The 15068-nt window shown below is 51.9% G+C and overlaps 5 protein-coding genes across 5 annotated transcripts; 3 read left to right on the top strand and 2 right to left on the bottom strand.

Moving 5' to 3' along the window:
• Window positions 1-957: 957 nt before the first annotated feature.
• GT037_011038 (uncharacterized protein) lies at window positions 958-2448 on the top strand (the record flags this gene model as incomplete). Its single annotated transcript, XM_038936085.1, has 2 exons — window positions 958-1660; window positions 1721-2448. 2 exons carry the CDS (start codon window positions 958-960, stop codon window positions 2446-2448), a joined length of 1431 nt encoding a protein of 476 aa, XP_038781295.1.
• An 884-nt stretch (window positions 2449-3332) lies between these two features.
• Window positions 3333-7860, bottom strand: GT037_011037 (uncharacterized protein; the record flags this gene model as incomplete). The annotated part of the gene is made up of 3 exons (XM_038936084.1): window positions 3333-5266; window positions 6337-7362; window positions 7419-7860. The coding sequence occupies 3 exons, from the start codon at window positions 7858-7860 to the stop codon at window positions 3333-3335; spliced, it is 3402 nt and encodes a 1133-aa protein (XP_038781294.1).
• An 875-nt stretch (window positions 7861-8735) lies between these two features.
• GT037_011036 (glycoside hydrolase family 1 protein) lies at window positions 8736-10666 on the top strand (the record flags this gene model as incomplete). Its single annotated transcript, XM_038936083.1, has 4 exons — window positions 8736-8788; window positions 8901-9565; window positions 9700-10285; window positions 10528-10666. The coding sequence occupies 4 exons, from the start codon at window positions 8736-8738 to the stop codon at window positions 10664-10666; spliced, it is 1443 nt and encodes a 480-aa protein (XP_038781293.1).
• A 2034-nt stretch (window positions 10667-12700) lies between these two features.
• Window positions 12701-13174, bottom strand: GT037_011035 (uncharacterized protein; the record flags this gene model as incomplete). Its single annotated transcript, XM_038936082.1, has 2 exons — window positions 12701-12949; window positions 13112-13174. The coding sequence occupies 2 exons, from the start codon at window positions 13172-13174 to the stop codon at window positions 12701-12703; spliced, it is 312 nt and encodes a 103-aa protein (XP_038781292.1).
• Window positions 13175-14128: 954 nt separating this feature from the next.
• Window positions 14129-14704, top strand: GT037_011034 (uncharacterized protein; the record flags this gene model as incomplete). Its single annotated transcript, XM_038936081.1, has 1 exon — window positions 14129-14704. A coding segment is annotated over one exon (576 nt), but the record flags the coding sequence as incomplete, so codon positions are not given.
• Window positions 14705-15068: the final 364 nt, after the last annotated feature.

The following is a 15068-nucleotide window of genomic DNA, read 5'->3' as shown; positions in this document are numbered from 1 at the left end:
TGATGTCGCGTTGCACATAAATAGTAACCGCTTAGTTGGTAAGCTATACGTTCCTGATTGGGGTAGACGTTTCAAGTTGTTTTTATCTCAGCCAACCAGCGCGCATCCGGCCTGGCCATTTTGCTACCCGCACCCTTCTTCCGGTCAACAACTACAGGCCACAATTAGCCAGACATCCAGATCTGATGCACGCGAACGCGGTCCGTGACACAGCCTAGGATCGCTGGACGTCGTGTTTCACCCTCACAGCGATCAAAGTCTGATACGCCACTCGTCGCGGAAACGCATGGCGTTCAATGCTTTCTCGCGTTATGATGACCAGCCTGGTTCTTGGATGCCGCGCCCCCCCCATGTCCACTCCCTGGTGCGACCTTGTGACGGTTCCCTTTTCCCTTTCAACCTCTTGTTGTTGTTGTTTGTCGTTCACCTTCTTTCCTTTAAGTCATTGGTAATAGAGGTAGCGGTTGCTGTGCTCCGGCTTGTTTCGCTTCTTTTCGTTCTTTTGCGCTCGTTTGGCCTAGGTGCGCTCTGGATAGCCGTCCTGGTCCCTTTTTTATTCCAACCAAGTCTTTTTTTCCAATACTGTCGCTCCGAGTTTTGGGTTTCTGGTTTCGATTCTTTCTCGAAAACAAGAGGTATAGCCAACAGTTCTTCACTGGACATACTGCAAACACTAGAAGGGTCTTGGGCAAGGGCGAGGATCCATTCATTGTTCGATTACTCCACATTCTCTATCCTGTCACAGTCCCGCCACAAGGTGTTCCTGCATGAACAGGAGCATAGCCCTCTCATTCGCCATTGGGGTTGTCAAGGGACATCAACGCGAAAGGACGCATTTAGCACCGAGGACGCGCCCACTATAAGGAATACACATACACCCAAGATAGCACCTGGGGGTCTTGTAAGTGTGTATTTCTGGACTTGAGCAAGCAACTCGCGCTATATACGGATCTCACCATGTTTCGGTCACCACTTTTCGCTTGGTCACCACGACCAGATCAGGATCAGGACCTCGAGGCCTCTTTAAGGACGCCTGCAACACAAAATCCGTCGCGGTTCAGCGCATTCCGGAATAATGTGAGGGGAATTGTCAATGGATCGTCGATATACTCGCAGTCGCCGGCCCTCAACAACAATACCAACATCAACACACCTAAAACACCCTTCTTAGGCTTCTGGAACCGCCAGCAACAGCCTAACCTCGATGCCGACACCACACATCGTGAATCTCACGATTCCAGATCTCCTCTCCATGCACATCATACCGCAGGGTCCTACATCGGCGCCATCGCACCACCGCAAGACCACCAGGAACCAACCACTGTCTACTCTGCCCGTCACCCAGCGGACGTCCCATTGCCTGGAAGCAGTTATCAGCAAGATGGTTTTGCAGACCCCGAGATTCAGCAACTCGCCGATGAAATAAACGGCCGCCGACACAAACGCCGGAAGCACCACAAGCGGAGAAAGCACCACCACCATCGTCACCGCACTGAACGATCTGGATCAAATGGATCAAATGGATCAAACGGATGGGTACGCAGAAGAGAAGAGCGGGGCACACACACCACCGCTGTGTATATTCGCGGATCAGCTGCACGAGGAAAGATGATAGCGTGTGTGATTTCGGGGACGGTTTTAATTACTATCCTCGCAATCTGTAAGTTTGATCCGTTCCTCCGATTCCTCACGTATCCATCACTAACAACGTGATTCGCAGACCTAGCAATCGCCCTTACAAACCGCTCTCTCGGCCAAGAAATTCACATCCTCTTCATCATGGTTCTGCTCACCATCACAATCTTCTTCTGCCACTCCCTCATCCGTCTCTGCATGCTCATGCTGAACCCACCTTCGCCTCACGACAGCCACCGTGGAGTCATGCCCGATATGATGGGAAGTGGGGGCGAGGGCTTCCAACCTATCGTTCCAATTCGCGTGCATCTCAGGCGGGACGAGGAGGCCGCTGACGGTAGTGTGGATAGCGAGGCAGCTCTGGCAAACGACGCAGTGATGGATGATGAGAAGGATATGCCGCCGCCTCCACCACCGGCGTACGGGCTCTGGCGCAGCAGCGTACGCGTAGACCCCAACTTGCTGCATTGGCAGCGTGCCGATGATGTTGCGCGCGGAAGTGCCATGTCTACTGCTATGCGCTCGCGCTCTGGATCCATGTCTGGTCCTGCCGTCCTTGCAGCTGCGTCTCTACGTGGAAGCGCTGCGTCTACCAATGCACCACCCACATCACAGCAGCCAGAAGGCCCCCGCCCACCTTCCTACGTCTCGGAAGATGGCGTAAGCTACATTACTGAAGCGCAGCCGAGGAGTACGGTGAATATCGGTAGTGGATTGAGTGAGATTCATCCTGCGTGGCGGCCTGGGTATGCGATGAGTGAGATCAGAGGGGGTGAGCTGCCTGCTTCTGCAATGAATGGAAGCCGTGTATAAGCAAAAGTATATATTGGCTGTTGACTGTTTGGTCATTTGGATATCTGTAGCGTTCTAGCATTGCGTGTCGCTTTCGTATACGAATTCATAGTATACCATCTCACATATTCGTTCGCTAGCCTGGGAATACCACGTCATGCTCTCTCTATCTTTTCCTGGACTTCCAGTGTCTTTCATCCCATGCTTTTGCTGTTATTCTCGTCACTTGAAGCTAAAACAGAGTGATCACCCGGGGTCACTGAAACAACAACGATACCCGTGGCGTCGTTCCCCGTTCGAGATAAAGCAATTTGTTTCGGCACTTCTTACACGGCTTATTTTCTTCTTTTCGTCATTGTTGGAAGAGACGATGTCATACGATGTCATACCTCGGCCGTTGAGGTCTAGGTCTTCGCGAAGTGTTGCGGTGTTCGCGGAGAGTTTACCATTATCCGTTTGTTTTCATGGGAAGAGGACAACAGCAAAGTGGGAACAGTGCGCTAGAAAGACTGAAAGCATTATGATTCTGCAAATTACAAAGATTCTTTTGGTCGCGTTGTGTTGCCCTGCCTTATCATCAACACTCTTCCATCGCAATGGATCAGAAGTGAAGCTGTTGCAGACACAAACGACGATTCCCATCTCATGCTTTTTTTCTCATTATCATAATCGCTCCACCAGCTGCGCGTTGAACAACAAGCACAAAGAGATGTCGCTGCAGTTACAAGCCTCTCTCCTGTGTTCTGCGACGTTCTTTCGACCTTGATAAACTGCATACCACTCCATCATGCCTAGTCTATTGATCGAGTGCGCTGTTGTGTGTTGTGCGAGATTACCTTCTCTGTATGCTATTTGTTGATCAGCACGAGATCGACCGTAAGACTTGAATGATTCTTCACCGTTCTTCATACTCTCTTCCAATCCCTATCGTGATAATGACGGCGACGTATCTCTTCCCAGCATTCGCCCAACACTCCTGCATGCTGTCTGAGGTCATGAGGTTGGGTCATTGCCATCCTGTACCCTCGGTTACGTATCTCAGTAGATGTCAATCGGCCATGCGTATACTCAACACCGCGTTCCGAAGAGTGTGAGTTTGCCGGATAGGATGCAGAGATGAGGACGCCATTTCCACTGAGCCAGATATCAGGAAGCTGCTTGTATCTGGTCTTACTTATCTCTGAGGGCCATTGCTGCTTGACATCGCTCAAGAGTAGGAAAAGACTTTGTACCAACTCTGCCACCGGAATCGTGACTTCCTCGTAGTGTGTAGCGTTTCCCCAAGGACATTTGAGGACGAATCGAAGTTTTGTCTTGACATGAGAAGAGAGAGAAGTGAGTAGAGGCACAATCTCCTTGATGTTTATACGGATTTCCTTCAGGGAGGTGTTAGTCGCGATATCGAAGTTGAGGACGATGGTCGTTAATGGATGACAAGATCGTGTGTCAAATATTGAACGCCAGAATACTGCAAATATACTCCGGTAATCAGTTGGGTCGATCAGCCCTGAGGAGATGGGGTCGGCGAAACCGCTGAAATCGAAAGTCGTGGTGTTGATACTCTTCCTGACAAGAACGCTCATGCCCATTGGTGTCCGATGATAATGCACATTCCTGAACCTGCGGTTCAACTGAAACACAACTGGATCAAAACCATATACTTTGCGCAAGTCAAGATCGAGTATAATCTGATCCGCTGGAAATATGACCAGGTTAAAGATCTTGCGCATGAGGGGCAGATCCAGGTCATCGAGAGGGCTGAGGAGGGTCTCGTTTTTCTCCGGCCATCTCACAACTTCATCTTCCGGTGTCTCAAATCTCAGCTCTAGATTTGGTCCAGTAACATAACCGTAGTCTAAAGACGAATCGATGTTGATATCGGTGACTAGAAGATCGATAGATGCGTAACGCTTCAAGTTCAAGACGTCTTGAATACCAATTGCGATCAAGATCCCTTGTAAACGCTCGGCGTATTCCATGTCATGTTCTTCTTCTTCATGCTTGAACGTACCGAAATCGTTCTTCTCGCGGTCTGTAGGTCCCCTTTGGCTGAACGCAACCACATTTGCGAGATAGGGATACCTCCATAACATCCGTACAAGCTTCAAGATAGAGACAAATGGCATACCTTTGGTACAAATCTCTGGACAGAAAGCACCAACGTCTATGCGAACCTCGTTTAGAAGTTTGCGTTGAGAGCCCAGATTCTGTAGCCACTGAGTTACGTAATTCGTTACGAAGTACGATTCATCGTCGTGTTCCACACATTCATCACCGTTCCGACCATCATGGCGATAGAGCGGGCGTGAGAACATGAAAGTGTTATTGCTGTACAGGTATCCGACTGCTTCAGCGTATACCTGTCGACATACGAGGAGAGCGGGAGTGACTGTCTGAAAATCATGGACGAAGAGTTGACCTTGATCAATTTCGTTCTCGTATTCGTCGTCAAAAGCCGCTATCAGTTCGCCCCCATAGGGCTCATGGGAATCCTGCGGTGGAATAGGGTGATATGCTTTGGCGTTGTGGAGCAAGACAGGCTCATCGCGCGTGAACAAGAACTCATAAATTCGGTTACGAATCTCGGCCGGAAGGTTGAGGAATGAAGGCTCTTTTGGGTCTGCCGGACTGGAGACTTGCTTTGGGATCTGCATCGTGGCGACAGGACTAGAGTTGCTGTGGTCAGTGAGTGTCGATAAAGAGTGGGTGATCGCAGCGAGCGACGAGGACTCACTGGTTTGGCGACTACTCGAGTAGCACACGACGCGATCAGAGTCTATTACATAGATGAGCGTGAGGTGTTTGTTGATAGCGAAGAGTGAAAGCAAAGGGAAGAAAACTGGTTGTTGTTAGTGTGCGCGCCAAGGCCGGGATATCATTCGTACGGAAGGTAAGAACGAGGAAGGTGAGAGCGAGGAAGGCGAAATTTTCATCTCTGCTTAATGCGCATGACTTCGGGTAGAAAAGCGCACTCTCTTCATTTTGTCGGAGAATGATATGCAGTGATTAATAGAGATTAGTCGTATATGTAATAGCGAGCATCACGAACTGCATTTGTAGTAACTTTAGTGTCTCGATCTATAAAAAATGTCTATACTTAGCTGCCACATCTACTAATGATCACAGCTTACGATGTGAGCCTGCTACAACATTCTCTGCCTCCTTACTTCCTTCCTTCCTTCCTTCCACACTATGTCTTTCAACTCCTAGATCACCCGATTCGCTCTCTTATGGTCTAATCACGCTCAAAAGAAATTGCCAGCTGACCCCGAGGAACGAGTTTCTGAACGATGGGTGTGATTACTTGCCTTCGCATCTCGTTGACCGTAGTTGAGGTCTAAGCATTTACATGATATACATTTCGAGTTGACCCTAGGAACGACGTCTTGCACTATCACGCCAGTAACAGTCTCGTAACACTGCCCACAACTTGAACACAGGGTCCAGTTCCAGCCCTCTATTCCGAGCGACCATAAGCTCACTGGAACAAAACTTTCCGGCAAAGCAATAGCCCCTAAACTCGATTTCGCATGCTTTGAGCCCTGCATGCCGGTTCTCAGTGCTGCTAATTCTCACTGTCGACGAAGCTGAGCAAGATGAGTTAAGGAGCTTTCCGTGACCATCAATCCAAATGTCTGGAAGGACACCAAAACCATCGGAGTTGACGATAGGATCGTCGTCGGAGATGACATCGGAGAGCAAGAATACTTGTCGGAAGAGGTCCGAAGCTGATATTACGACGCTCGCCTTTTGTATATAATGGCTCTCCTAGCGATACTGGAGTAAGATAGAAATATCGTAACGATGGATGAATTCTCGAATCAAACCTATAGTGATCATTCAACATTCATTACAGCTAATCGTAAAATCCCAGAATCTTGTTCGCCCGATCCAGAATGACTCTCTCACCAGGACCCAAGCCCGCAGCATCGCTATCCCACTCTTGCAACCCCATGGCCCGACAGCCCTCATCACCAACCAAAGCATGCATATCCTCAGCCTTGATACGTCCAACATGCTCGCTCTCACCGATACCACCGCCAAAGTCCGGGCTTGGGGTTCCATTGACGAAGTTCTGGCGCTGCCGGACAAGGTAGTTGGCGTTATCCTCCGTCATCGGACAAGCTGGGATGTACAAAACGCTCGAGTCGGACTTGCCTGCATGCGTCTTGTCTACACTGTGGATGGTGTCGCAATGCCAGGAGACGTAGTCGCCAGGTCTGACTGTCGGCATATGGATCATCGACTTCTGCAGGTTGAGATGCGGATGCAGGAGGTGGGATAGCTCCTGACCACGACCTGGCGTCGCACCATGTACCCATGCGTTCTGTGTTGTATCCATCTCCCAGTTATCCGACGCGAGGAAGTCCGCTGAGTTGGTGAGGGCCTCAGAAGTCGTTTGCGCACCGGGGTCTACGCCTCGTTTGGGAGAGAAGAAGGGTCGGAGGAGGTAGTATGCGGTGGCTTTTGCCAACAACGGGTTGACCAGCAGTGTGCCTTCAAAGGGTCCAGTTGTTGAGAGCGACAGCCAGCCTTGGAACATGCGGAATGCGCTGCATGCTCCTACGCCTTGGTGGAGGTCTGAGTTGACAGAAAGACGACAGCTGGCTTCCCAGGGGTCAAAGTCTTCCCAGCGTCCTTTCCAGACCGAGTCGTAGACTTTCCCGAGCCCGTAGCCTTCCTCGGACCAGCGTTCTACACTGCCGCCGTCGACGTGTGGTCCCAGTGCAAATTTGGCGTCACCGGGTAGACGCATGCGCAAGCGATCTGCGTAGCTTATCGGGTGTTTTGTGGAGAGTGGGATGTGTGGGTTGAGGCTGTGCCAGTATGACATGAGGAAGGCTTGCGTCTTGAGGAGGTTTGGATTGCCGCGAGCGAGGAGTTGGGTACGCGACCAATATAATTCAAAGACTTGAGGGTTATCGGCAGGGAAAGCTACAACATGGTCAGTCGCATTCATCCCACCGAGATGCACACACACATATACTCACCCTTTGTCTGAGGATTCTGGCGAATATACTCTCTCAAGTCTTCCTTCCACTGCAGCGCTTCCTGCTCGGGTATTACATTCCTTACAACTGCAACACCTCTCTTACGCAGCTCGCTGTTAAAGGACTCCGGTGCATTATCGATGTCCTTGAAGTCAATCTCTGGGATGACTTTGCTGCCTTGCTCGACAATGAGCGGAATCTCGTCGCGAAGTGTCCGAAGGAGGCGTTCCCAAGATTCTCGTATTTCGCTCTCATGTCCCCGGATCAGACGGCTTTTGAGGTCGGCATATTCGGACGTCAGAGGCGTGAACTCCTGTCCCGAGAGCGATGCGAAAGCGTCAGATATATCGCCTGCACGCTTCTGAGCCTGTGTCGCAGCGGTGCGCAGTTGCGTTGTGGCGCGTCTCGTCGGAGATCGAATGGTTCGGAGCGCGGAGAGCATCGTCGCGGGCGTTCGTTTGGAGGCTATTCGACTGTCTTAAGGCTGTATCATAGTCCTATTCATCCCCAGCAGCCGCCCATTATATACTGATGCTTGCGCCGAGGTTGCACCAGACTTCACTGTGGTTCCGATACAGTCTTGAAGCTGAAGCTTGAGGGAGAAGATACTGTACCTTCGGAAGCTCTTCTCAATGAGGCATAGCGCTTTTTATGAGCTCTTGCAACCCACCTGTGTCGTAACTACCACTACGTGTAGAGCATCGTTTCCGACATCTCCATCTTGGATCATCATCAGCTCCTAGGCTCACGAATAAGAAGACGAGGAACACACTCTTCGGCGCAACATGTTAGCTGGCAGTGGTCGGAAGGAAAACGGCCGCTTCAACTTGCCCAGTACCCCGCCATCCCACTCCTCCAGGCATCACCTCAGCCCAAGATGACTTCCGCGCCACGCCTAGCAGGTTAATAGGCAGGCTGAATCGGCGGCCCGAGGTCCCACTGACCGCCCTGGACATTGTAGACCCTCGCGGGCAGAATCGACGTAAAAGTATAGCTTCGTCATGTGGGATGAAGCTATAACCCTCAAGTGATCGTGACGATGAGCGGGGTCAATGGGCGAAGGAGCCATTGACGACACGGAGAAATCGACTATAGCCCGCTTGAGCTTGACGGAGCCTTACCAAGTTCCTCATATGTCTTACGGCGCGTCTGTCAAGGTCTTGTCGACGCGTGAGGACGGTTACGGCGGGACGTTCTCCGCAGCCATTACTGTGTCCACGTATATGAAGTATAGGTGTCCCGTTGCTGCGGGAAGCCTTCTGTTCTTTTTCTGAACTGTCAGCTCAAGCACACATACTGCTTGACTACAAAACCAACATGTCGCAGTCGTACTTGCCGAAAGATTTCCTGTGGGGATTTGCAACAGCAAGGTTCGTCTGACCCAGTACTGTTCTCCACTCTAAAGAGTACCCAAGTACCCCGCCACGATGTATCGTTTTGGGGGCCGCTTTGTTGTCACATACTGAGTTTCCAAACCTGCAGTTACCAAATCGAAGGCGCACCGCATGAAGATGGCCGTGCTGATTCTATTTGGGACACCTTCTGCCGCATCCCGGGCAAGATTGCAGGCGGAGAATCCGGAGATGTTGCGTGCGATTCCTACCACCGCACTGACGAGGACATTGCTCTCTTGAAGGATATCGGCGCAAAATCTTACCGCTTTTCTCTCTCGTGGTCCCGCATCATACCACTCGGCGGACGCAACGACCCTGTAAACGAAAAAGGTCTACAGTACTACATCAAGTTGGTCGACGACCTCCGTGCCGCAGGCATCGAACCGATGATAACGCTGTTTCATTGGGATCTCCCAGACAACCTGCACAAGCGATATGGGGGCATGCTGAACAAGGACGAGTTCGTGAAGGATTACGAGAACTACGCCAGGGTGTGTTTCAAAGCATTCGGTTCGAAGGTAAAATATTGGATCACCTTCAACGAGCCATGGTGCAGTTCCATTCTCGGATATGGTACCGGCCTTTTTGCTCCCGGCCGTTGTAGTGATCGGAGCAAGAGCGCAGAGGGTGACTCTTCAAGGGAGCCGTGGATCGTCGGCCACTCGCTCCTCATTGCTCATGGTGCGGCAGTCAAGGCCTACCGTGATGACTTCAAGTCCAAGGATGGAGGCCAGATTGGGATTACGCTCAATGGTAAGTGACCAGCACGTGGCTCGCGTATACCGTATGACAGTGGACCGACCCCACGCAATATCGAGCCCGTGCGAGGATAGCAACAATCGGTCTGACGTCTGAGCATGAAAAACGTGTACTGATATGTCGTGTAGGCGACTGGACGGAGCCGTGGGATCCAGAAGATCCGAAGGACCGCGAAGCCTGCGACCGAAAGATCGAGTTTGCAATCTGCTGGTTTGGCGACCCAGTGTACTTTGGCAAATACCCCGACTCGATGCGCAAGCAACTTGGTGATCGCTTGCCTGAATTCACACCGGAAGAAGCGGCTCTTGTCAAGGGAAGCAATGACTTTTATGGCATGAACCACTACTGCGCCAATTACATTAGACACAAGGAGACTGAGCCAGAACCTGAAGATCATGTTGGCAACCTGGACATTCTTTACCAGAACAAGAAGGGCGAATGGATCGGCCCAGAGACACAATCAGTCTGGCTCAGGCCGATGCCTTTGGGCTTCAGAAAACTCATCAAGTGGCTTAGTGATAGGTATGGCGGCCCGACCTTCTATGTGACTGAAAATGGCACCAGTCTCAAGGGAGAGAACGATCTTCCTCTTGAGAAGCTGCTGGACGACGAGTTCCGTTGCGAATACTTCAGGGGATATATTGGAGCCTTGGCCGACGCTCACACATTGGACGGAGTCGATGTCAGGGGTTATTCCGCATGGAGTCTCATGGAGTACGTTCATCCCATATTCTTCCAAGTTTTAACGTTTCCTACACCCTTTCTCCCCACTTGTCATATGGAAATTCCTTTTTCCAACGAGTGGTGGAGACTTGATTGTCCGCATTGTGGTGTTGCGTGTTCGTACTCGGGTAGATCATCTTTCTCTCCTAGCTTCAAACACTGATTCCTTGGTCTTCCCGCGGAACGCTGTGGTAGAAGGCGTCATGACACACGCTGACATAGTGTACCTGCAGCAACTTCGAGTGGGCCGAGGGCTACACGACACGTTTCGGCGTTACCTACGTCGACTACAAGGGTGGACAGAAGCGATACCCTAAGAAGAGCGCGCGCGAAATCTCGAAAATCTTTGACAAGTACATTAGAACGGAGTAGGTTCCGGTGAACCACGGTGTGGCGTGCGAGGGTATAGGTCGGGTATGCACGCCATCGAATCAACGTCGATGTGGGCTAGAATTTACAGACAGGGCCTTTCTAGGGTTCTTCTAGCGTCATATATGTGGCATGCAGACGGCGGATGTGGGACAATGTGGCACGTAGACGTATGCGGGACAATGTGGCATGCATCGCTCTGATGGGTTGTCCTTGCAAATTACCATCTGCGGCAAGCTGTGCGACTCTCTCTTTTCTCTAGATGGATCTCGGAGACTTAAAGATGCTATCTTAGATCCGGAGCATTGCGCCATCTTAGGCTCTGGGTAGTGACGACCACTGGGATGATGGTTGTGTATTTCCCGTGTTAGCCTCGCGATATTGATTCCGACGTTTTGAATGAACTCTCAATCTACATGCTAAGATCTCTGGTACCGTGGTGCCCGAAAGTAGCGTGCACAAAGTTTGGTTGAGCAGTCACAATGGTGTCATGGTTGGGCATGGATGAAGCATGCAGAGCTGGAGACATCGTGATGATCGAATAGGCGCGCTTCCCTCCTCGCCTGTTGTCTACACCAATTCGACCACCAACGTCAGAAGTAAGCCACTTTCAGCCTCAGCAATGCACCCCACAATTGCGTCCTTTTCATGCAGCCTGCAGGTCAAACAGTCCAAGAGCAATGGATAAGCCACTTGGGGCCCAGCGACGTCACAATCGCACTCGCGTTTGCTAAGAAACGAGTGCGAAAGAAAACTGTAATTGCAAGGACCCACCAATCCCTTCGATAGCGAAGGGTTACGCCATCGCCATCTTCTACTTCTAGCCTCAAAGCTAGAAGCTTCGGAGACTCTTGATGGCGCAACAGGCTCGCTTGGCGCGAATCGTGAAGCGTGATCGGTGAGGGAGGGCGCGAAGTAATAGCGTTAGCGAGGCTAGGAGAGATCAGAATGGTGTGGTTAGAGCAAGTGGGGCATCCTTGTTGGGGTAGACCCGTAAACTCTAATTTTCACCAAGCATGTTTCAGGATAGGGGTTGTGTTATCACCAAAAGGTTCGTGGCCGCTAGCGGACTGCATGGTCTTGTGGAGTTTGGACTGATAGAGTTCGAGTTTAGGAGCGGTCAATCAGGATGCAGGTCGGTGGGTGAATGTCGGCTGATTGTCAGAAACAGACGGAAGGAGTTATCCTAAGTTTGGTAGCGAAGTATGGAGTCATGACGAACCGTCCGTCTGTGACAGTTTGTCGGCTGGCCTTGCTTTGGAACCGGCACCTGAGTGATGGATAATGCAGATGTTTCAGACACCATTTGATCCGGCCGACGCAGGTCGGCTTGCGCAATCGTGAACGGGCCCGCATCGAGGACAAGGTGTCCTGGATTTAGGCCTGGGTGAAGGGCCCTTGGGAATGGTTGAACTAAGCTTGCTTGCAGCCGCAAGGCACCTTACGAGTAAGACAGGTCTAGCGAACGAGCCAGTGCCTCGCTCTGGATCCCACGAAATCCAGTGTTTGGTTCCTGGTGGTGACACGGCAGCTGAGATCTGACAGACGAGGTAGTTACACTGCAGAAACCGATCTGCCGCTCCGGGCCATACTGCACGGATGCATGCCATTGCGTTACGCCGGGCCCGAGGGAGACGACTACGGGGCTAAACGGAATCGGAGTAAGGAGCATTATGGATTTCACCGCTACATGGAACGCTGAAGAGTCGAGATCGAAGATACTTGGACGCGAGCTGCATACCTGATACTGCATGCCAATGAATGCGGCGAAGATCAACGTTCGGGCAGCTACGTGTGGGGAAACCTCATGTTAGGCTCACCCATACACATTGTAGTAGTAACGGCTGGTTTCAGATTTTCGCATCTGTCATGACGATGGTGATTCGGCAGGATGTCTGCGGCACTGTGCTGTTCCTGTTGGGAGGGATTTTGACAGCTTGCATCGGAAGAGCTTCCCCAATCGCGTCCATTGCAAAGGGATCGAGTGGTACCATTTCAGCCACTACCTAACTGTGTAGAGAAGTGACGGCGGCGACGCTAGAAGTTTGCATGGACGGTGAGAGTATTGACGCTAGATAGCCTTGGGTTGTGTGCAAGGGAGAAGCGAGAGGCGTGCGACAGCATTGACGAAGAGAGAAATGAGGCTAACCTCGTGACTTCCCGTACGCGTACCATGGCCCTCGACTCTTCACCGAAACCTGAGGCCGCAGATGGAGTTTGTTGGAAATGAATGCACGCTTTCGGACGCCATCTAGTTGTCGCTGTCTCAGGTATACGCACATCATCCTGCTAGACGTCAAATAACGTCGCTGCTAACCTCAACCAGACGGACGTTGCAAGTGGTGCGGCGTAATCTGATCCTTCGTGCCTCTCCACCCGCGCCCCTCCAAACCACCACGACTCTGGCCGTGAACATGCATCTACCAATCTGCAACATTTTTTTTCTACCGAGAATCTCCATCGAGAGGTAAGGCACTGGGCAGGATCGCGCGCTCCGGTCCATTCTCTCATCGCGGCTCGCGGCTGGCGGCACCTTAGCCTAGTGCTGCCGACGTGCATCATTCTCATCTTCAAAACACTTGCCGAAATTCGCTATCGTCCAATATCGGCGCCAAGCGTATCCTTCGTGGCTGGCAGGCTCTCCAAGGTACGAGCACTAGCAGTTCCGCTCCGGGCCTAGCGGCTGTAGCCTCGCCGTGTACGCCTGCGTCTATGGAGCGGTGAGGTTGCTCGGAGGATTCTTGCTTTATCGATTATTGGGGGATGTGATGCATAGCGCAGCAGATCACTCTGCCCCCAGGGCACTTTTACTGCTCATCAGCATCTAAGCTTCGTCACGAGGTATGAATGCATCAACACGGTCGGCTCGATTCTGTTGCTCGCGCAGCTGAGACTGGCCGTAATCGGACATCGGGTCGTGAGATGCAAGGTGCACGAGCATCAGCCACAACCTTTTACAGCTTCTCTCCCATGCGGCGGGCAGCAGGAGCGCATCACGGACTCTCTCTGGCCAATGCTCCTCAGCTCATTTCTGCAAGTCCGACTGTCGGCAATGCAATCCAAGCGAATGACGGAGCCTTCACCATATCTTTCCACGTGCCGGCCATGCGCTTAGTCTGCAGGGCGCCGAATATAGACGTACCATGTATGCATAGCCAGCACACGGCATGAAACACATCGATAGCCATGAGGCCACGATAGAGTTTGTCTCCGCCGAACATGTACAGCACGTAGATACAGGTCGGCAACGTTGCTCTATCTCGATATGTCACCTGTGTGTAAACATGGTCCGTGGAGTTACCTCGGAACTATCCTTTCACCAGCGCTCGTTCTCTGCGGAGGATGGGAAGTCCCTTGATCCCGACATGATCGACGTGGTTGTCGAGGCTGCACCCCTGGGACTCAATACACGTCAAGATCCACAGCGGACCCTCGAGCGTCTCGCAATTGTCCACTGGCTCGACACTCGACGCTCGATGCCCTGGTAGAGTAAACACACGGTCGACCGGCCCTCCGACTGAAGCGGCCAAGGACAGGCCCATCCTAGCCCTTGGCATTCTCGGGCTAATTTTCATCATGCAGGGCTTCCACGTGCTGACCCTTTTAGCGCTGCCGGGGCCTGCTCGTCCCCTCGCTCCTTTGCCTGGCCGGTGTCACCCCTGGATCCTGGCATCGCTTCACGTACTCTGGCTGCATGAGCCCACGCCATACGCTCCTCAAACGTCACATTTTGTCCGTGTCTGCTTGCCTGTCATCCAAACTTCGCTACGGTCCGCAAACACGACCAGCTACCTGACTGGCAAGCGGCCATGGCGACATCAGGACCATGTCTGCCCATTATTATGCGCTTCTGGAGACCCTTCGCGGTGGAGCCACGGGCGCTTTTCTGCGCGCTCTCTCGACGTAAGGTGGGCCGAAGGGTGTTGCGCAGGAAGTCGGCCATGCCACCTAGAGTGGGGTGCAATATCCCAAGCTAGAGCCTGTAGTGCCCTTCCAGAAGAGCCACGACGCGCATCCAGATGCAGGGCGTGGTTCTGCTAGCCCTCCTGCCACCACCGTTGGGAGTCTATATGGCGTGAAGGGTCTTTACAAGCCTAAGCTGATACGAGTGTGTGGGCTACGCTGCACTGCATCCAAGCCTCGTGCTAATGTAGAAGCTAAAGTGAAACGATTTCCCCAGAACCCACGTTGTGTGGCTACCCACCAGGGGTCAGGATTAGGATGCCAACACTAGTCTAGGGCCGAGCATGGGGCCCGAAAGACGCTATCCATCAGACCTGATAGCAGGTTATAGGCTCATGCCAGCCATGTCTTGCTACCATTAATTCTGTCTCTCTACCAGTTTTGCTTCGCCCTCTTAGTCTTGCTGTCCCTGACTTCGTTTATAATATTTGTCTTCCACTGA

The sequence above is a fragment of the Alternaria burnsii genome (genome assembly GCF_013036055.1).
Source record: "Alternaria burnsii strain CBS107.38 chromosome Unknown 694, whole genome shotgun sequence".
In the NCBI taxonomy this organism is placed as follows: Eukaryota; Fungi; Ascomycota; class Dothideomycetes; order Pleosporales; family Pleosporaceae; genus Alternaria; species Alternaria burnsii.
This window is presented reverse-complemented; position numbering and strand designations above follow the sequence as displayed.